The sequence below is a fragment of the Mirounga leonina genome, unplaced genomic scaffold (assembly GCF_011800145.1).
Source record: "Mirounga leonina isolate KUSES-001 unplaced genomic scaffold, KU_Mleo_1.0 Mir_165, whole genome shotgun sequence".
Lineage (NCBI taxonomy): Eukaryota > Metazoa > Chordata > Mammalia > Carnivora > Phocidae > Mirounga > Mirounga leonina.
The window spans coordinates 34397677-34420876 of record NW_023270415.1 but is presented as its reverse complement, the minus strand read 5'-3'; the positions used below and the strand labels follow the sequence as shown (position 1 = coordinate 34420876).

Below are 23200 nucleotides of genomic sequence, written 5' to 3'. Positions count from 1 at the left end.
CAAAAAGAAATATTTATCAGATATATAAAATATGCATATCCATACATATATGGTAATTATGAATGCAAAGATGAAATATATAAAATATAAGATTATATATGTATAATTATAATTAATATAATACTTATATATTATATGATAATAAGATTACACACTCTCTACATAATATATAGAGAGATTATACAATTTTCAATTTTCTTCTTATTTTTACATATTTTATTCTTTTTTTTTTTTAGATTTTATTTATTTATCTGACACAGAGAGAGAGAACAAGTAGGCAGAGAGACAGGCAGAGGGAGAGGGAGAAGCAGGCTGCCCGCTGAGCAGGGAGCCCGATGTGGGGCTCGATCCCAGCACCCTGATCACGACCTGAGCCGAAGGCAGACACTTAACCGGCTGAGCCACCCAGGCGCCCCTACATATTTTATTCTTGTAACTGCATAGCGTGTTGGACTGGGTTCTAGACATCTGGTTTTCTCCCAGTTTTTTTTTTTTTAATTTTTTTAAAGATTTTATTTATTTGAGAGAGAGAGAGCACAAGCCAAGGGGGCAGAGGGAGAAGCGGACTCCCCACCGAGCAGGGAGCCTGATGTGGGGCTCCATCCCAGGACCCTGGGATCATGACCTGAGCTGAAGGCAGATGCTTAACTGACTGAGCCACCCAGGTGCCCCTCTCCCAGTCTATTTCAGGTGAATCATCCAGAGGGAAGGCTCTTCCAGCTGTAGGAGAGTTAGTGGAGTACCAGAAACAGATTAGTGTGTTTAATTAATGCAATACAGTACAGTAATATTACATACTTTAAATATTATAAGCTCTTAGAGTTTAAAACATATATATATTTAATGTTCATATCATCTGGATATGAGCTCAGCCTTGGAGACATAAAGATCCTTTAGAGAGATGATATCCTTCATTGACTCATAAAATTTTTTATGTTCACATCTTCACTTTTCAGATGAGTAAACAGGCCCAGAGAATTAAGCCGAGGCTCCTGTCTTTTCGCTGTCCCCTTTGCTTTTACCATGTCAAACTCTACGCATAGATAAGTGGTCAGCGACCATCAAGGCGGCCTCATGGCAGCGGGACCTTTTGAAAGTTATTCTCCTAACAAAGACCCACAGTGGGGTTTCTTTCCAAGCCGGCCCTTGGGGGCGGACCGATCTGTCCCGCCTCCCCTCGGCCGCTCTGGGGATAAATCGCAGCCCCACCTGGAGCTCCCGGCCCCTCTCCCGAGCGCGGGAGGCATGGGTTGCGGTGTGAGCACCAAGGTGGTCCCAGGGTCGCCTGTGCTGTCCCCGGTCAAGCAGGAGGGTCAAGGCCAGGGCAGCTCCAGAGGCGTAGGCCCCGGGCCCGAGGCCGTGGCCGAGGCGGCTCGGAGGATGCAGGTGGCCCGCTTCCGCGCCAGGTTCGACCCCCGTGTCCTTGCCAGGTAAAGCGCCAGGTGAAGCAGTGGCAGAGGGGCTGGCCTGGGACTGGGTTGAGGAAGATAAACCAAACACCCATCAAGATGGCCTTAACGTTCCCCTCAGCTTGATTAAACCTTAAACAACCTTCTTTCAGATGACAGACCCCTGATGTCCCTAAATTCTTTCTCTGTCCCTTTGAGATGTAAGTCTTCCGCAGCCCGGGAATGTCTTTCTCAAGGACGGGGCAGCCATCTCTTTGAAATGTAATCAGGAGGCCACTTTCTCCCCTCTCTGTGGGAAGGCAGGAGCCCAACTTCCTCAAGCACCAATTAGCAAACACAGGTGGCCTAGTCACGTGGACCAACCCCTCCTCCCACCCCCTCAAGGTCCTCTAGGGCTTTTCTAGAAGCCCGCCCAGTGAGGAAAACTCTCTTGCCTTTTGTTCCAACCGAGTTGAAGTCAGTCTCTCTCCCCTACTGCAATAGTTTTGACTCCAGTTGTAATAGTCTGGAATAAAGTCTTCACTGTTTTTAACAAGTGTCTGGGGCAAATTCTCTTTGACACCTCTGAGCAGGGAGGGCAGAGGATTGGGAAAATTCCAGAGTGAAAGTAGAGGAGGAACAGGAGCAAGGAAAGGGAGTGAATCCCTGACCTCAGAGCTGGGGAAGGAGGAAGGCCTCCCAACCCTTACAGGGTTGATGGGGGCCTTGCCACAGATATGATGGGACTGGGTCCAGACAGGCCTGTTTGTGAAGGATCTTTACCACATTCTGGAAAAGGAGACCATAAATCATGGAATAGAAACAAGTCTTTGAATCAGCCAGATTTGAGATCCATTCCTGTGTCTTTTATCATGTGTGATTGCGAATGTTCCTTAGCCTTTCTCCTTCCTTAGTTTTTGCCTCAGTAAAGTGGGAATAATAATAATATCTACCCCATACAAATGTTGTGAGGATAATTAAAGTAATATAAGCAAATTGTGGTGCACGGTGCATGACAAGTCTTTATTGAGATTTTAGTGCGGTATATAGTATTGTCTTCATAAGGCACACGTAAGACCTAGCTGACTCCCTGCAAGAAATGAGCAAAGGGTGCCTGGGTGGCTCAGATGGTTAAGCGTCTGCCTTCGGCTCAGGTCATGATCCCAGGGTCCTGGGATCGAGTCCCGCATCGGGCTCCCTGCTCCTTGGGAGCCTGCTTCTCTCTCTCTGTCTCTGTCTCTAATGAATAAATAAATAAAATCTTTAAAAAAAAAAAGAAATGAGCAAAGATGACAGGTTGGTTGGACTTGAAAAAATAATTTCCTCAGAGTGTACCATGTTGGACATATAGAGGAGAAAATCATGAAATCCTCTTCCACTCTACAGGGCTTGGTGGGACACAGTGGTGGATGGCTCGTCTGGCTTCTCAGGGACATTTCTAGCCCTCAAATTGTATGAGCACTTCATTGCAGTGCTGTGAACAGAGTCTATGCAGAGCCACTTCCTGACCTACTTGGGAACTTCTAATATAAGGAAACCTTGTGGATTAGTCCAGTAGCTGCTAAGCTCAGAGACAAAGTTGGCTGATCCAACTGAACTTGAATCAGAACGGACATAGGATCTTATCATGACTGAATTGGTTAGATGGCGTCTCTGGTCATCCATAGCCAGAGACATGAGGCTGCTGTGGTCCAGTCTTATCCACTCTCATAACCTCCATCTGCAGGGTAGTCCCAGTCCTTTAGAGCGTGAAGGGGTCAGAGAGGTGGAGGGTCACAACAGTGTAAGGGCTCTGGTGACTAACTCAAGGCTCTTTACCTGATGAGGAGTTAAGCCCCAGAAGATTAAGTGACTTGTCCAAGTTAGTGGCAGGATTGAGTCTAGAGTACATTTGTCTTTCTTCTCCATTGTGATTCCACTTATAACTCTTGCAGAATAGAGATGATAGAATTTAAATCTGACTATATGCACTTTCTCCATTGCTTCTATCAAATAGATTGTGGTATTATTATTGTTTCCGGGTTTCATTTTTTAAAATACATGTTCAAAAAATTCCTAGTTTGTCGCAGCTGAAGTTAAAGTAATAATTTCAATTTCGAGGATGACGTAAAACTGCACCACCCACAACATTAACGTTGAGGCTGCTCTCTTGGCGGTGGGTAGAAGTGGAGCAGTGGAAAGGGGAAGGAATGGAATGACCTTGTAATGCCTTCTCCGAGGCTTGATTCGATCCTTAATGTTTTCAAAATATATGTGGTCATTTGGAAATAATAGGTGTTCAATGAATGATTCTTTCATTCAACATTTATTGCTGTACCCTCTGTGCCAGGCGCTGCAGAAGATATAGCCACTCAAGTCATAAAAATAGTCACCACCCATGGCCATCACAGGCTCACAAGCAAGGCTGCAGTTACAGGAATTTGTTATGGGACATTTGTTATTCAATCTAAAACCATTTATTTCCACTACTCTACATTTTGGCTTAAAGCCTACTGTTCCCTTCACTGCCAAATTACTAGCATTTTTTTTCAAGTATTTGGTATATGAAGGCCCCTTAGCAGTATTGAATAAAGCTCCTTTTCTTTAAACAAAAGAGTGTAGTTAGTCAACGATGGTAATTCATCTGATATCTGATGATGAATTCCACGAGCAAATGAATTTGCCTGCAGTTTTGAAAGCATAGTGATAAATTAGTATTTGCAAAGTGCTTTCATCCACATTAGAGGTAAATGTAAATATTGCAATAGAATTTTGAAATGCCTGTGATTATCTTCAAAAATCAACCTGAAAGTGCATGTGAATAAAAAAGCAAAGTTGGAAAGAGAAGAGGCGACAGAATCTATTTAAGTTGAGTAAATTGCTATCTGTTTTGATAAAGTAATTGGCCAGAAAATTAAATGCACTGCATAGAACAAAGCTGTTTTCTGTAAGCTGGTACAGCAAATGCCATTTTTATTCAGGAAGCACAGGAATATGAGGAACAGATAGGTAGGGGAAAAAATTACCAGAAGAATAAACTCAGCAAAAAGAAGTAAGGCTATTTATCGCACAGACTGATATTTGCATTTGAATCTCTGTTACTGAGTATGCAACTGAAAGCGTTACTTTTCACTGCATACTCCCTGAGCACATTCCATTCGCCGGCACCCTTTTGTGGGAAAAGTTTTAATAAGGTGGAAGAGCAGCAAATTACAATAAAAGTAAGGCTACCTGGGTTCTCATCCTCACTCTAGAACTTAAACAACCAATTTGCTAACCTGATCTTCAAATTTCCTCATTCGTAAAATGAGGGGTTGGATTAAGTCATTCTCTAATATTTTTCCCAGCTGTAAAATCATGATTCTAAGTGGAGCACTTTCTCGACATTTCTTAAATAGAGGGTTAAACTTGATAGAATTCTTAAATTCACATAGACGTTTACACAGATAATTCAAGTTTAAGATTGCCAGCCTTTGAAATCCTAGCTGACTTCCTGGCCTTTCCCAGAGAGAGAGAGAGAGAGAGAGAGAGAGAGAGAAAGGGAGAATAACTTCATGCATTAACATATATCCCATGTTAAAATTCTGTTTCTTGTGTAGAAATTGCAAATGCAGGGGGTTAGCTGGGAGGAAACTGTGGCTGTAACCCCATCCCCACCAGATGTGTTTACATTATGAATGCTAATCTATCAAGGAGCTACCGGTGGGCGAGATAGGGCGTTTGCCCTCACTAGGTGAAACACCTTTGAAGGGGTTGGATTTAAATCCTATCCATTTCAACTACAATCTGGGTGACCTTGGGAAATCACTTAACTTTTATGATTCTTAATTTCCTTATCTGAAAAAGGGGGATAGTATTATGTTAGCCCATGGGGATATTGTAAGAAGAATTTTTTTCAAAAAATAAATTTTCCGGCACACAATAAACGCATAATAAATGGTAGCTGCTGTTCTTAAGACTGTTGTAATAGTTATCTTTCCACCAACTAATTACTTTTATATCACTTACCTCCATTTCAAAGAAGAATCTGGGGAGGGTTTCAAAAATAAGAAATACAATTAAGCAACAGTGAGCAAAGGAACTGGATTGGGGGGGGTGTAAAGATAAAAAGAGATGATATAAAGCACCAACTTAGATAATTTTAAGAATCTTCCCTTCAGAGGATAACTGATTTGGCTTTTCTTCCCGATAGATACGACATCAAGGCTCTAATTGGGACAGGCAGTTTCAGCAAGGTTGTCAGGGTGGAGCAGAAGATCACCAAGAAACCTTTTGCAATAAAAGTGATGGAAACCAGAGTGAGGGAAGGCCGGGAAGCTTGTGAATCAGAGCTCAGCATCCTGAGGCGGGTTAGCCACCGCTACATTGTCCAGCTTGTGGAGATCTTCGAGGCCCAGGATCGAGTTTACATGGTGATGGAGTTGGCTACGGGAGGAGAGCTCTTTGACCGAGTCATGACTCAGGGATCCTTTACAGAGCAGGACGCTGTCAGAATTCTCCAGATGGTTGCTGATGGCATCAGGTATCTGCATGCGTTGCGAATAACCCACAGGGACCTAAAACCTGAAAATCTCTTATATTATCATCCAGGGGCTGAGTCGAAAATTTTAATCACAGATTTTGGTTTGGCACACTCTGGGAACAAAAGTGGAGACTGGACGATGAGGACACTCTGTGGGACCCCAGAGTACATAGCCCCTGAGATTTTGCTAAGGAAACCGTATACCAGTGCAGTGGACATGTGGGCTCTTGGCGTCATCACATACGTATTACTTAGCGGAGTCCTGCCTTTTGATGATGAAAGCCATACGAGACTTTACAGGAAGATTCTGGAGGGCAAATATAATTATACAGGAGAGGTAAGAAATAATTTTACTCCTATTGAGTTAGCCTAGTGTAGTTTCTCAACCTCAGCACTATTGACCTGGATAGGGCTGAATGATTCTTCTTTTTTTTTAAACTTTGAACAAAAACAAGATTTAGTAATTTATTACTCACAAGTCCTGGAGGGTATGTGGCATGCCCAGAGCCACACAGTGAGATTGTATGGGGGGCAGGAGAGACAGGGCTGGATGATTCTTTACGGGGGAGCGGGGGGTGGTAGGGTAGGGGTTGGGAGTGGGGCTGTCCTGTGCACTGCAGGGTGTTTAGAGGCATCCTTGGCCTCCACTCCACCCTCTATACACTACTGGTAGATACTGGTAGGTACTGGATATCTAGTAAATACACTAGATTCAACACCTTCCTCAAGTTGTGACAACAGAAATTGTCTCCAGACATTGTTAAATGTCCCCTGCAGGACAGAGTCACCCCTGGCTGAGAGCAATCGGTCTCAAGGTAGTGAGGGCCTGAATTACTGAGCTGTCTGTGGTTAGCACATGACATTGATAATTAAGTAGACAAGTGAATTTGTAGTTTTTCTTTCATCAGCTGAGTAGACTAATGTGTGTGCTCAGCATGATGCTTGGGTGTTTGGGTGAGAGATTTTCTGCCTTGAATCTAGATGATCCAAGCCCTTTTTGTAATATAATGTTTCCTCAGTGAAATGTTTAACCTCATAGCTTGTGTAAAATATTTATCCACTGTTTAAACTCGGAACTCCCAGTGTTTATGAATGTGTTCACTTCTTGTTTTCGACTAGAGAAAGTCGTCAATGCTTATGTGTAGGAAGCCTGACAAAAGGGGAAATTCATTTCATGTTCAGCAGGTAATCAAATATATGTTTAACTATGAAAGGGTTCTTTTTCTCATGAAGGAAAATATTGATAGTTTGATTATAGCTACTTAAGACCTAACATCTATATGTATAACATCTTAAGCAAAATCAAAAGCGAAATAACTAATTTAAATATTATATTTTCTATACTTTTACAAAGCTTTAGTATCTTATTGTACATGTGTACATTTTTAAAAAACTCATCCAAACTGGTAATTGAGAACTAAGACTTACATGGGAAAGTAGGAAAGGATGGGGAGAATTCACAGACAATGTAGTACCATTGATTATTAAAAGTTTGAAAGATATCCAGCCTCACTGATAACCAAAAAATACAAATGAAAACAGTCTTTTTTAAAAAAATTTTTCAAATCAATAAAGATTAAAAAACCCCACTTCAACTCTACTACTCATTGCTGCTAAGAGTACTAAGAGATCAACCATCTCAGTCACTGCTGGTAGAGGACCAATTTTACAGATTTCTTGGGATGCAGTTTGAAAATATGCATCTAGAACTTTTAAAAGTTTATATGTTTCGATCTGGTAATTCCACTTCTAAGAATCTAAGGAAATAATACCAGATGCAGCAAAGGTTTCAGTATAAAGATGCTCATCTGAGCTATAGTTACAGAAGTGGAAAATTGAAAAAACCCTAAGAGAAAGTCTGAATAAATTATGGGACATCCATATGATAGAATATGATAGTCCCTAAATTATGCAAGCTTAAATATTGTACAGGTGTTGGAAAATGTTCACAGTATGCGACCAAGTGAAAATAAAAAGGGAGAATACAAACTGTATAGAGAATGATCACAATCATGTGGAAAAATGTATGCAAAGGAAAAAGGCTTAAAAAAATACAGTAAAATGTAGAGTAATAATGATTACATACTTTCACACACTTCTTAAAATTTTATACAGTTGGGCCAATTCCAGAAAGTCTAATGTCTCAAAGTAAGATACACTCCTTACTACTCTTTAGTGAGATGTCAAGTTTTTTTCTTGAAGGCAGAAGGACCTTAAAATATTCATACTACTTAATGAATATGTTAAGGACCAGGTTAGATTATTTTCTCAGCTGAGAACTTAGTGTGCCTAGGTAAAGGTGAAAAGTTGCTGACTCTGAGAAGCAGTGCTTAGCTCTCAGTGATGGGATCATGTCTGCAACTTTCAGAAACAATGCTTTATTGCAGCAGTCTTTCCTATTTGACTTTTTTGGTTTTTTTTTTTAAGATTTTATTTATTTATTTGACAGAGAGAGACACAGTGAGAGAGGAAACACAAGCAGGGGGAGTGGGAGAGGGAGAAGCAGGCTTCCTGCCGAGCAGGGAGCCCAATGTGGGGCTCTATCTGGGATCATGACCTGAGCTGAAGGCAGACACTTAACGACTGAGCCACCCAGGCACCACTTTTTTAGTTTTTTAAATGGCATTAAAATTTTAGAAGATCAGTTTCTTCTGAAACCTTAAAGGTACCAGATATTTTCTATACTGCAGGATTTCTGATGATGTTGAAAGACATATTAAACAGCTTTAGTAAATTCTCTTTCTAGTGCTTTAAAGTTTCCTTTTCAGAAGTAACTCATTTCATTATAAGTAGTTTGAGGCTAAATATTTATGTTCAGATTGAGTATTAAATTAACATCACTAAAAAGAAAACAAAACTAAAGTCAACAATGTTGAAAAAAATCTTAAACATCAAGACTGATTTTTCTCCAGAATCCCAGAACCATATATTAACAGGCAAATTGTGTTCTTTATTATTTTTGAGGAAATACTCATTTAATAAAACTGAAAGTCCTAGTACTTATCAGCCTAATACAAATTAAATACTTAAGAAACCTGTTTCAATTTATATCTTATTTCAAAACACATTTAACCGTTTAAAGCTTTGCATTTTCAGTTATAACCTACAGAAATTTTGAGCCTCTTTTTTTTTTTTTTTGGATATTTAAAATAGGGACGGAGATAGAACACTTTGTCATGTTAAATCTGATAAACCTGCTGCAAGAGCCATAACTTTGAGGAGTTTTCTAAATGAACTATGGGGATCCAGGATTTAGAATTTCTTGATCTAAACTTTATGCTGCATATAACATTAGAAATGCACATTTCATAGTATAAAATATGAAACACATTTTTATACCTTATTATCTAAGGTACTATATGCACCTTTCAAAAATTCAGTGTGTGTTCACGTAAAGTATATTAGAATAATTATGGGTTGACAGGATTTTTTTTCTATCGGTAAGAGTATTTGTGTGGGGTTTTGTTTGTTTACAAATAATCAGACTATAATATTTAAACATGCAAAGTAATTGGCAGTAATGTTGCACTTGTTTGCTAAAGATACACTTTAGCAAACAAGTGTTTGCTAAGCAAACAAGTTGTTCCATGGGTGACCACACAGACACACATATACACAAATCAAGGCATTGAGAATCCTAGAGCTGTGCTGCAGACCATAGCTGAAGCTGTATTTTCAATCAGAACGAATGTAAAACCTGTCATGAAGGTATAAAATAATTTGGTGGTGAATGTTTTTCTGTACCATTCATGTGCAATTATAGTCTAAATTCTGCTACACTACATGAAAGTAAATGGACATTCCAGAATATAGATGTGATTATATAGTCTTTTTTTTTTTTTTTAAAGGTTTTATTTATTTATCTGAGAGAGAGAATGGGAGACAGAGAGCATGAGAGGGGGAGGGTCAGAGGGAGAAGCAGACTCCCTGCTGAGCGGGGAGCCCGATGTGGGACTTGATCCCGGGACTCCAGGATCATGACCTGAGCCGAAGGCAGTCGCTTAACCAACTGAGCCACCCAGGTGCCCCGTGATTATATAGTCTTAAACTAATTATTATTAAACCAAGATTGCTGAAAATCAGCGATGCATTTGTTATAGAGTATAACTCATTGTTTACAGTATGTTTTAGGTGATATCATCATAACAATAGAAGGTGATCTAAGTATTCCAGGTAAATTTATATAGCAGTGAAGAATTACATGCCTTCTGTGGACATTTTATAAGTGCATTTTATATTGCAATAAATTTTTTTCTCTTTAAAAAAAATACAGTAAAATGTTAACAGAACTTATTCCTGGTTTGGAGATTATGGCTCATTTTGGGTTTTTTCCTTTATATTTATTTTTATTTTTATTTATATATTTATTTATTTTTAAAGATTTTATCCATTTATTTGACAGAGAGAGAGAGAGAACACAGCAGGGGGAGTGGGAGCAGGAGCGGGAGAAGCAGGCTCCCTGTGGGAGAGGGAGAAGCGTGCTTCCTGCTGAGCAAGGAGCCCGATGTGGGGCTTGATCCCAAGACCTTGGGATCATGACCTGAGCCGAAGGCAGACGCTTAATGACTGAGCCATCCAGGTGCCCCTTTTTCTTTATAATTTGAATATCTTTCTGTTTCTGTTGTTCTTTTGTTTACAAAGAATACATATTTCTGTTTTGGTTAGAGCTCCATGACTCTTCTGTTCTACATGATGTTGGGAGGAACTGCAGTCATCGGAGCTTGACTGGGATGGAATGTCCATGATGGTCCCTCAAATGTCTGACATCTTGGTGGGGATGGCTGGACATCTGGGGTCAACTAGGTCACTGGAACCACTAGGCCTTATTCACCTTCCTCTCTCAATGCTTCATAGGGCCATCTCTTCATGGGGGATTCTCTGGGGCATCTTCCCAGCAGGATAGTCAGACTTTTTACATGGTAGTTTAAGCCTTCCAAAAAGGAGTATTCCAAGAGGGAGACAGTGGAAGTTGCCAGTGCTTTTAAGGCTGGGCTTGGAAATAGCACAGCATTACCTCTGCCTCATTCTATTGTGAATCCTGTGAGTCTTATGCTAGCCCAGATTCAATGTGGAAAGAGACCACACGCAGTCTAACTACTGGGGGAGTGGCTTATTGGGCCTTGTTTGGACTAGATATCACTATTCCTTTTTTAATGTGCAAAAACAATAAGAAATATATTGTTTAAAAAGTCCTTTTGTCAGGTTTAATTCAGAGGGTTTCTAGGGTTGGATTCCTCAAAAAGCTGAGAAACCCCTGAGAAGACGGTTCATGTTCAAGTGAGTTATTGAGGGTAAACTCCCCGGAAGACAGGTAAAGGAGTGGGGCAAGGAGGACAGGGAAGATGAAGAGGCCAGAGCCATAAAGGTCAGCCTCATCTTGCAGGGAAGAATTCTTCAACGTTCGTCCAACCTGAGGCAGATGAGCTGGGTTTTCACACCTACTGCTCTCTGTTAGTCAATGGGGGTGATGGTGGTGGGGAGCTGGTGGTAAATTTTTACATTCAATGGTGATCAAAGACAAGTGGCTCCAGGAGCCCCAGGTGGTCACTGAAAAACAAACAAACAAACAAAAAAACACCAAAAAAACAAAGTGTTGGCTTTTAGAAGGAAAGCACTCCAAAGAAAGGGGGTATGTATACATACAGAAAGGAAGGGCTCAGGGTCTGGATGGAGCACTGACATTGTCTCCATGTTGGCACCCTCTACTTCTTGAGGAAATGCCTATTTGTAGCCTCAGACAACATGCAACCCAGAGTAGGATTGTGGCTGCTTGTAATACTGGGTTTATATCCCTTTGGCTTTCTCTCCTGTGTTTGTCAGGCACCCATGTCCATCATATTCACATTCTCTTATAATATTACCAAGCGTCTTAGTCATCTCAAGCTGCCGTAACAAAATACCACAGACTGGATGACTTAAACAATAGAAACTTACTTCTCACAGTTCTAGGGTCTGAGAAGTCCAAGATCGAGACACCAACAAGGTAGGTTTCATTATGCAGCCTCTTCTCTTGGCTTGTTGGAAACTGCCATCTTGTGGTATGCTCACGTGACCTCTTGTGTGTGTGTGTGTGTGTGTGTGTGTGTGTGTGTGTGTGTGGAGATAGGGTAGGGAGAGAGGGAGGGAACTCTGGTGTCTCTTTTTAAAAGGCCACTAATCCTATCAGATCAGGACCCCACCCTCCTGACCTCATTTAAAACCTTAATTACTTCTTTGGAGGCCTCATTTCTAAATATAACGATACTAGGGATTAGGGCTTCAACATATGAATTTCAGAGGGACACAAACATTCAGGCCATAATATCAAGGGAACACAGACTGATAGACTTAGAAAAGCGTATCATCATGTTTTCTCTGTCATCATATTATTGTATACCTACCACTTATCAATAAGCATAGTAATTTCTAAATGCACCAATTTTATTTAAATACCAGGGTGACCATCGATTCTGGAAGCGTAGGTGTGGTAGACAGAATAGCCCCCTAAAGATGTCCCTACTCAAATACTCAGAATCTGTAGATGTGCCATCTTACGTGGCAAAAAAGAATTTGCAGATGTGACTAAATTAAGTATCTTGAGATGGGGAGATTATCCTGGATTATCTGGGTGAACCCAATGTGATCATAAGGGTCTTTACAGTAGGAAGGTGGGAGGGTCAAATGTAGAGAAGATGTGATGAAGGGAATATAGATTGGAGTGATGTGCTTTAGAGATTGAGGAAGGGGTCATGCACCAGGGAACGTGTATAGTCTCTAGAAACAGGAAAAGGCAAGGAAGGAACTCTCCCCTGGAGCCTCCAGGAGGCAGCTCTGCTGATACCTTGATTTTAGCTTATAAGACCCATTTTGACCCACAGAACTGTAAGATAATAAATGTGGGTTTGTTTTTTTTTAAGATTTTATTTATTTATTTGTTAGAGAGAGCACAAGCAGGGGGAGTGTCAGGCAGAGGGAGAAGCAGGCTCCCCGCTGAGCAAGCAGCCCAATGCGGGACTCCATCCCAGGACTCTGGGATCATGACCTGAGCCGAAGGCAGACACTTAGCTGACTGATCCACCCAGGGATCCCAATGTGGGTTGTTTATTAAAGTCGTTTGTGTGAATCACTATTTTTCTCTAGAAGTCAGGTGGAGAAGGGCAATAAATAGGACAAAACTTCCAGGGACATAAGTGTTGTATCTCTTCTGATGGAGAGGAATGATGTGTTTAATATTTATAGCAAATATTTTATAGACACCTGGCTGATATATACTCTGACTCCACTCATGTATAAGCAAAAGATTAGCTATAATATTAATGTATAATTCTTCTTAATTTTGGTGTGAAATATATTCCTTTTCATGGAGCTTTGATGACCATTCCAACTGTGTTATTCTTTCCTTTTTCTGAATAGTGTTTAGGATTATAATAAATTTCTTTTGTTTTAACATTTAATCTATATTTCATCTTTCTAAGACATTGCTGGCTCTTTGAAGTCTGGAACTGTAGCATATTTCCCCCCTTATATCCAATAAGATATCATGAAGAGGTAAGCATAGAGAATGCATTTAACAAAAATAAATGCTTTTTAAAAATTATTAAGAGATTCTGATGTATAACTGCATGAGTAAATGCATCTCAACTATAACTGCATTGAGCACAGAGTACAAATTTTAATTTATAGTAAGGTGGATTTTATTTATCTATTTTTCTAATTTTATTTTGTTTTTTTAATTTAAATTCAATTAATTAACATATAATGTATTACTAGTTTCAGAGGTAGAGGTCAGTGATTCATCAGCCTTATATAATTCCCAGTGCTCATTATGTCATGTGCCCTCCTTAATGTCCATCACCCAGTTACCCTATCCCTCAACCCCCTCCCCTCCAGCAGCCCTCAGTTTGTTTCCCATGATTAAGGGTCTTTTATGGTTTGTCTACCTCTCTGATTTCGTCTTGTTTTATTTTTTCTCTCTTTCCCTATGATCCTCTGTTTTTTTTTTTCTTAAATTCCACATATCAGTGAGATCATATGATAATTGTCTTTCTCTGATTGACTTATTTCACTTAGCATAATACCCTCTAGTTCCATCCATGTCGTTGCAAATGGCAAGATTCCATTTTTTGTGATGGCTGAGTAATATTCCATTGTATGTATATATACCACATCTTCTTTATCCATTCATCTGTCGATGGACATCTGGGCTCTTTTCATAGTTTGGCTATTGTGGACATTGCTGCTATAAACATTGGGGTGCAGGTGCCCCTTCAGATCAGTACATTTGTATCTTTGGGGAGTAAGGTGGATTTTAGATAACTAATACCTTCAGTTGCTAAATTTATTAGATTCATTCTGGAATGTTAGGGTGGCTTGGAAGGGTACATTTGCTCCACTCACTGGGCTTTGCAGGGTAGGGGTAGGAGTTCCCTTTTCCAGTTGCTTCCTGCAATGCCTGAGAGGCAACCAGGATAGAAAGACACAGCACATGGTGAAGAAAAAAGAAATCCTGTCTACTATGTGGAGGAGGCCTTTACTTATCTACTTGATTACCAATACCATCATGATGGCTTTCAGCTTGGTGGCAGAGCTCATGCTGGAGATAGTAAGTAAAAGACACATCCATCATTTCTCCCAGAGACTGTTGGAAAGCGTCCTTGTATGGGTCCCACCTTCCTTCTTGTCGGGCCTTCCTCCGGCCAGGAATCATGCTTAGCTCTGGGAATGCCCACATGAAAATGCTCAGTGTCCCTGCTCTGTGGGATCAAGTGGTCTTAGAGTCTGAGAGACCAAGTCTTCTTCTTCTTCTTCTTCTTTTTTTTTTTAAGATTTATTTATTTATTTGAATGAGGGAAAGAGTGAACAAGTGTGAGAGGCCAAGGGAGACAGAGAATCTCAAGCAGACTCCCTGCTGAGCACAGAGCCCGACGCAGGGCTCCATCTCTTGCCCCTGAGATCATGATCTGAGCAGAAATCAAGAGTCAGATGCTTAAGCCAGCCAGGTGCCTAAGAGACCAAGAATTCTTATGTATCTCTTCAAATGTAAGTGCTCTGATACATGTAGGAACAAAGGCACAGAGTCCATGGAACAAGGGGAGATAGGCTCTTACTGCTTAGGAAATTTGGGTCAGATTTCATGAAGGAGAGGACATTTGTGCTGTGTCTTGGAGGACATGTAGGAGTTTCTGAAAGGGAGACTGGCACATTCCAAGTAGACAGAACAACATATGCAAAAGCACATAAAAGGGAATATGTATTGTAGTAGTTAGAAAACAAGAATTTTGGAGCTTCGTGTGCAGGTGAGCATATATTTATGTGGGTATTTTGCAAAGCAGTGTAGTGTTGTGGTTAAGGGCATGATCTGGAGCAATGCTGGCTGGGTCCGTTCCCAGCTCTGCCGCTTACTAACTTTGTAACTTTGGGCACGTTTCTTAATTTCTCTGTATCTCAGTTTCTTCATTTGTGAAACAGTAATAATGATCGTGTTTACCTAACAGGGTTGTTGTGAAGATCAAATGAGCTAAAAGATGTCAAGTGCTTGGAATAGTTTCACATATTAGTACGTAGCGCAATATATGCGTTAGCTATTTCTGTTACTACTGATGTGGGAAACTCTGGGACTGTAAGTTTAAATTTTGCTTAAATAAGTTACTATTATATATATAAATATATGTAAATTATATATATAGATATGTAACAGTGCCAAGTATACCTTTTTCATCTTTTAAATGGAATAGTGAGAAAAGTGAGGTATTAATATTTTAATGCTAAGGATAAATTACACATTCTTGCCAGTGAGTTGGGAATCATGTATTATTGTCTAATTATATCGCACTATATCACAGTAATCTTTTTTGATGTGGAAAAAATTGATAATAAAATGAGTCTTACAGCCATATTAGCCAGTTGGCAAAGATAAACACTGGTAATAAAAACATATTTAAAAAAAATCCCACAGGGAAAAAAACAAATTAAAAAAATAAAAAAATAAAAAAATAAAAATCCCACATGGATTTTTTTTAAAGATTTTATTTATTTATTTATTTATTTTTAAAAAGATTTTATTTATTTATTTGACAGAGAGATAGCGAGAGCAGGAACACAAGCGGGGGAGTGGGAGAGGGAGAAGCAGGCTTCCTGCTGAGCAGGGAGCCCGATGCGGGGCTCGATCCCAGGATCCTGGGATCACGACCTGAGCCGAAGGCAGACACTTAATGACTGAGCCACCCAGGTGCCCCCCGACATGGATATTGTTAGAAAATGGTCCCCATGTCCTTAGATTCACCTATGATTGCCATACTGGTAGGAAAAATTTATTAATGTACTGCCTTTGAAGTAGCAGATCTGATGGATTTTGCTCACCAGCCATGACCCCAATTTTCTTTCTATATCCTCATCTCCATTAACTTCTCTTATTTTTTCTTTGCTATATTTCTCTTCCATTCAGGTTATTAAGTAGGAAAAAGGGACAGAAGAGCAGAAGATTTGGCTCTTTAATTCCCTTTTATTCTCTTTCCATCATGACTAGAATTTCAATAGTGAAATGAACCACATTTCAGTTAGGTCAAAATTCTTATAATTTGTTTCCCATTCCTGTGATTTAGTTCTTAAAAACTTACGCTCACAAAAATGTGGTGCTCAACTTTTTAAGTGACATTTTTACTTTAAAAGTTTTACAGAAAATAATTTTAATGGTTATAAAATCTCTCATAATGTACTTCATTTTCTGCTTATCACTTTCTTCCTCTCTTCTCTGACTTAAGTTGTACAGGTATATATCTTCTCTTTAACTCAATTACAGTGGGTGCTTCTTGGAATTGAAGCCATGTGCATTGTACTTTGGCTGTGTAGATACTACCTTTAGCATAAGGGGTAATGATTAGAGTGGAAAGTGGTTATCTGTTTTCTTGATTATGTTGCACTTTTTGACCTTGATATCATCAACAGAACTCATGGAGTTGGGGAGAAAAGAACTATTTGTGTAAAGTTTTTGCAAACTGAGAAATATCTGATTTTAGTGTTATGCTTATGTTGTTTATATTCTGGTTTATGAGGTTCATAATAGGAAGTAATTCTAATATATATTATATATGGAAGAACAAATCAACCGTTGATTTAGGTTTCAGAGGCCAATTCAATTTTTTGTTGCTACAATTCAGTTTTATGTTCTTCTTTGCTACTTTTTTTTTTTAATATTTTATTTATTTATTTGTGAGAGAGAGAGTGAGAGACAGAGAGCATGAGAGGGAGGAGGGTCAGAGGGAGAAGCAGACTCCCCGCCGAGCAGGGAGCCCGATGCGGGACTCGATCCCGGCACTCCAGGATCATGACCTGAGCCGAAGGCAGTCGCTTTAACCAACTGAGCCACCCAGGCGCCCTTCTTTGCTACTTTTTATTTATTAATTTTGTTTAGGAAAACTGAACACATCTCTTTTAAACCTTGAGTGGTTGAAATATGATAGGCGCTCAAACAAATTAGGCTTTGTCCAATCCTCTTTAAATTTCAGTGTTTTCCTTATAAGAAAAACTGGAAGCATCACTTCTCTTATGTCAAGAACCCCTTAACTCACAAAAATATTCTCTTTATGAGCCTGGTATAGGATTAATTGGTTCTTCTTCCATTTTTTAATTTGATGTTACCTGTAATAAACTTGTATATATCTCCTGACTTTTCCCAGGGTTTACAAATGGCCCAATGGATATAGCATTCTGACATAATTAGCTTTGTCTTTGAACAGTTTTAGCTTTGGCAAAGATAAAACAGCTTAAAGTCTGCTCTTAGATTGGGAAGAAAAAATTTTAAATTTTAAATATTTAGAACATAATGATGTATAGAATCTCCTGCTTTCTGATAGGAGGAAGAGTGATTTTCCTGGTCTACAAGTAATAAAGTTATGGAGAGTTAATTGGTACTTTTGGGCACATTTACATAAAATTTAATTGCAAAACATAAGTGAAATCCTACCAAGGCCCTACACTAAAGTTCAAGGGAAGGGAAATGCTAGTCAGAGAATTGTCATCAGTAGAAGTTTTGTTGTTGTTATTGTTGTTGTTGTTATTGTTTTTTTGTTTTGTTTTAAGATTTGATTTATTTATTTTAAAGAGAGAGGAGGTGAGCAGGGGGAGGAGCAGAGGGAGAGGGAGAGGGAGATAATCTCTAGCAGACACTGCTCTGAGTGCAGAGCCCCACATGGGGCTTGATCCCAGGACCCTGAAATAATGAGCTGAAACCAAGAATTGCACGCTTAACTGACTGAGCCACCCAGGTGCCCCCAGTAGAAGTTTTTAATAAATGCTACTATTTAGAATTTTTTAAAATTTTTTATTTATTTAATTTTTTAGTAATCTCTACACCCAATGGGGGGTTTGAACTCACCACTCCAAGAGCAAGAGTCACATACTCTTCTGACAGAACCAGCCAGGTGCCCCTAAAAGCTACTATTTTTAATGGGATAAATGCTACTTTGAGTTCTCTTAGCCCAATTTTGAATGATAGCTTATCCATCTACTTAAAAATAGATTATTTGTGGTTTTCTGAAAACTCCATAATTAAATCCATCAATAATTATTACCCTGTACTTCAGTAGCTCTATATTTAGCAAATTTTAACATTAATTACCATCCTTAAAATTTGAAATGTTGCATCTAGCATTTTAGAAACTGTGTATATTCTGTGTGTGCTTGTGTGTGTGTGTGTCTGTAGTGTTTAGCTTCTAATAATGACTTATCCTTTGGGTAAATACCCAGTAGTGCAATTGCTGGATTGGAGGGTAGCTCTATTTTTAACTTTTTGAGGAAACTCCATACTGTTTCCCAAAGTGGCTGCACCAGCTTGCATTCCCACCAACAGCGTAAGGGGGCTCCCCTTTCTCCATATTCTCGCCAACATCTGTTGTTTCCTGTGTTGTTAATTTTAGCCGTTCTGACAGGTGTGAGGTGGTATCCCATTGTAGTTTTGATTTGTATTCTCCTGATGATGAGTGAGCATCTTTTCGGGTGTCTGTTAGCCATTTGTATGTCTTGCTACCTTTCTTTATATTTGGTTCATTATCTCAACGCAGAACTTTGTTTTGAGGACACACATTTATCATGATAATAGTAAGTGGACTCCGTATGAGAAGTTTTGGATAATTTTCTTCTTCCAGTTCTCTGAATATAGTAGGTGGATTTGTCCACAAAAGAACTGAAAGAGTTACATTATGATTTAATAGTAACAAGAACAAGAGCAACAAAAACTTACACTATATTTTATATCTTGAAAACTATTTTTCACATACTTGATCTAATTTGGTTCTAATAACAATCTTGTGAAAGAGATATGATCCCCATTTTTTTGATGAAGAAACTGAGACCCTATGTTTAGAGCTGTATAGGGCTAAGCAGCTTGCATAGTCCAGATCCACTTGCCTCACTCCCAGGCCTTTTCCACATTAAGATGGGTTAACAGGCTGACTAATGGCAGCGTCTCTTTGAGATTGCTGAGAAAAACTGAAGAGGGCTGCCTAGGTGGCTCAGTCATTAAGCGTCTGCCTTCGGCTTAGGTCATGATCCCAGGGTCCTAGGATGGAGCCCCGCATCAGGCTCCCTGCTCTGTGGGAAGCCTGCTTCTCCCTCTCCCACTCCCTCTGCTTGTGTTCCCTCTCTCACTGTGTCTCTCTCTGTCAAATAAATAAATAAAATCTTAAAAAAAAAAAAAAAAGAAAAGCTGAAGAGAGGAATTTTCAAGGGAAAGAGCGGAAATGACAAGGTGAATGTCCAGACTGGTGAAGGGACTGAATGATGTCATCAAGTGAGAGTTGGTCCACGATATGAATTTGATTCAATGTGTGGTCTCCAAATCGTTTTTTTTTTTTTTTAATTTCTTAAGTAATCTCTATGCTCAATGTGGGACTCGAACTCACAACCCTGAGATAAGAATTGCATACTTTACCCACTGAGTCAGCCAGATACCTCTCTAAATCGTTTTTGGTCATATTAACTCTATTAGTCAAAAAACTGTGAGCATGCACACTCAATTTTTATTAATTTATAGAATATATACATATAATATATTAATTTATTTTATACTTTATACAACAGAGACAAAAATAAATTTTAGATTAAGAAGATAAAAATAAAATAGTTCTGACATTTTTTTCTACACCTGTCATTTTCTACTGTGAAATATATAATTGACTCCTAGGTGCTCTCCAGTTGTTCTTTATAGCTCAGGAATCCTGTAACTTCTAACCCATGTTTGAATAATGCACTTTGGCTGAAGAACTTTTTTTCTATGTTACCTTATTTTCTGCAACTGCATTTTAAGCATTTATTCATTTGGGGTCATCTTAATGAGCTCTCCATAAATCTCACTACACATATTTTATATTTTCCAGAAAGATTCAGTTGCTTGTCTTATAATGTTCCATTGGAGACATCTAACTTAACCTTGAGCCTAGATAAATGTGTCTGGATCCAGAGCCAAATAGATGTCTAGCCAAAGCAGAAGATGTGCCATTGTGAGCGTCAACCACTGACGTACTTTGTCTAGACATGCAGTGTTTACATTTTATTTTCCCTGTGTTTGAGTATTTGGCAAATGCGTTCATTTATTTCACGTGTTTTATTTTGGGGATAAATATTTCTCGGATCTCATTTAACCTAAATACGCTGAAGGAAAAAAAAAGAGCAATTCCTTTACTGGTTTCTTTTGATTCAAATTCTAGGTTAATAGAGTGTTAAGAGATTGGAGAGTGTGACGTCTGAATTGAGTCTGATTTTTCCTTATACAAGGACAAAGACAATAGGTTGTAAGGATTTCCCTACCTTTCTTGGGAGATGCAACTTTTTAAAAACACATGTCAGGTGCCTCGGTGGCTCAGTTCTTAAGCGTCTGCCTCCGGCTCGGGTCATGGTCCCCGGGTCCTGGGATCGAGCCCTGCATTGGGCTCCCTGCTCGGCGGGAGGCCTGCTTCTCCCTCTCCCACTCCCCCTGCTTGTGTTCCCTCTCTGGCTGTGTCTCTCTCTCTGTCAAATAAATAAAATCTTAAAAAATATAAAAATAAAAACACATGTCAACCAGAAATTGTTTGAAATACAGCAAATGTATTGGCAATTTTCTCAATGTTTCTCCTTTGTAGATGACAAAGGATACAAAGCTTTAGTTGTTTTTTTTTTTTCCTAGGTCTATGGTATGTGTTGGTAGACAATGCAGAGAACAAGTGTAAAGCAACAGCTCTCTTGTCTCCATCCTCACAAAAGTTACTATGAATTGCTGCTATTGTACTTAAAGTATGTGCAAAAGCTGTAAATATTGCCAGAACAAATCCCTGAAACATCAAATCGCTGGTGTACACATTGCATCCTGCAGTAGTTCTGCTCCGTGCAGAATCCCTCTTGGAGCTAACTGATGGGGAACCATGCGGGCCCTGAGGGTGTTGGGGAAATGCACCGCAGGAGGATTCTTCACTGAAGGGCCCCTTTTGTTCTGCCCTTTCTCTCTGGAGGCTGTGGAGATGGAAGCATCCTAAGTCTGGGGTCAGCTTTCAAAGGGAGAGAAAAGTTGATTCTCAATTCATTCCACTTTCCACTTGGGCTGATTCTTGGAGTCGTGGGAGCTCTATGAGATGACCAGAGTGTGGTAAATACTAACCCGATGCTGGTATACGTCACGGACAACAGCCGCTTTGCCTTGACCAGCTCACATAAATGTAACGTGAGAACTCACACTGCTAATTGAATGAAGCACACTGGACAGATTTCTAGAAAGGAATTCTCCTTCACTGAACAGAGAGTTTGGAAGACAATTTGTGTTTGTCTTTCCCCCTCACCAAATAGATATTTTTTTTTTTGCCTTTCTCAAAAGTGATTTTCAGGTTCCTTATATATTTAACAATACTACAGTACTTAACTTGCTTATTTGAAAAAGTCTTTTGGGTTTGATACACGTTAATCTGTGTAATTAAGAAGATATGCTCTCTGTGTGTTTGTGTATTTTTATTTTATTGATTTTATTCTGTTTTATCTATTTTTCCTTCCTAGCCTTGGCCAAATATTTCCCACCTGGCGAAGGACTTTATAGACAAACTACTTATGTTGGAGGCCAATCATCGCATGTCAGCTGGCCAGGCCCTGGATCATCCCTGGGTGATCACCAGGGCTGCCGGGTCTTCTGTGAAGAATCTTCAGAGGGTCATATCCAGGAACCTCATGCGGAGGGCGTCTTCCCACTCCCAGAGTCCCGAGTCTGCACAGTCTTCTAGGTCGCATTCTTATCACAAATCAAAGCACATGTGGAGCATGAGAAACTTAAGGGTAGAAGAATCACCACTGTCTGCACTTTCGTGAACAGATAACCTTCAGAACCCCTTTAACCAATTTTAAGGCAGATCTATTAACTTCACGGATAGCATTAGGTCAGTAAGGACCATTTGATCATGATTAAAGCACCTAAAAAACTCCACGGACATGGGAGCTTGTGGTTATTGTTGGAAAAGTTTGACCTTCACTTTAAACATTTTTGGTTTGTAATGTTTCCCAGGTTTGTATTTATTCCCCAAAATGTACTTCTGTAAAAGATAAATAGTATAGTAGATGCTAAATATGTATATATAGTTAGAAATAGATGAAGAAAATCTCTTGGGAATTGATGGATTAAATAAAGTAGGAGATAATAAGAATAAGGGATATGCATATGAAGAAATGATGAATCAGAGACATAGCAGGCATAGTTAGAAATGGGGAATTAAATGTATTGATACTGAAATTACTGAATTATATTTAAGACCACTGTATGGTATTAACAACCACTAGGTAAAACTCAAGATAATTACAAATACCTATTAAGTTCATATTTAGTCTGCAAATATTAATGGAAATTGTTAACTATGGGGCATATAAAGAAGCTTAGTTGGCAGCAAAACCAAAAATAAAACAGTAGAACTATCTCAAACTAAAAATCTTCTGCACAGCAAGGAAATAATTAAAATGAAAAGGCAACCTATGGAATGGGAGAAAATATTTGCAAACTACATATCTGATAAGAGGTTAATCTCCAAAATATGTCAAGAACTCCTAAGATTCATTAGTAAAAAAAACTAGTAGCCTGATTTAAAAAATGAGCTAAGGACTTGAATAGACATTTCTCCAAAGAAGAGATCAAATGGCCAACGATATCTCCTTGCACCTGTCAGGGTGGCTATTATCAAAAAAAACAAAAGACCACAAGTGTTAGTGAGATGTGGAAAAAAGGGGACCCTTATACACTGTGGGTGGGAATGCAAAATGGGGCAGTCACTGTGGAAAACAATATACAGGATACTCAAGAAATTAAAAATAGAAATACCACATAATCTAG

General features: G+C 39.3%; 1 protein-coding gene across 1 annotated transcript; it reads left to right on the top strand.

Moving 5' to 3' along the window:
• The first annotated feature begins 1245 nt into the window (after nucleotides 1–1245).
• On the top strand, nucleotides 1246–22200 carry PSKH2 (protein serine kinase H2). The gene is made up of 3 exons (XM_035011088.1): nucleotides 1246–1430; nucleotides 5560–6226; nucleotides 21886–22200. Exons 1-3 carry the CDS (start codon nucleotides 1246–1248, stop codon nucleotides 22189–22191), a joined length of 1158 nt encoding a protein of 385 aa, XP_034866979.1. The 3' UTR covers nucleotides 22192–22200.
• The last annotated feature ends 1000 nt before the right edge of the window (nucleotides 22201–23200 follow it).

Coding starts and splice junctions, on each gene's coding strand:
- PSKH2 (XM_035011088.1), top strand. CDS start 1,246: ATGGGTTGCGGTGTGAGCACCAAGGTGGTCCCAGGGTCGCCTGTGCTG. Junction 1,431..5,559: donor GACCCCCGTGTCCTTGCCAG/GTAAAGCGCCAG, acceptor TCTTCCCGATAG/ATACGACATCAAGGCTCTAA. Junction 6,227..21,885: donor AATATAATTATACAGGAGAG/GTAAGAAATAAT, acceptor TTTCCTTCCTAG/CCTTGGCCAAATATTTCCCA.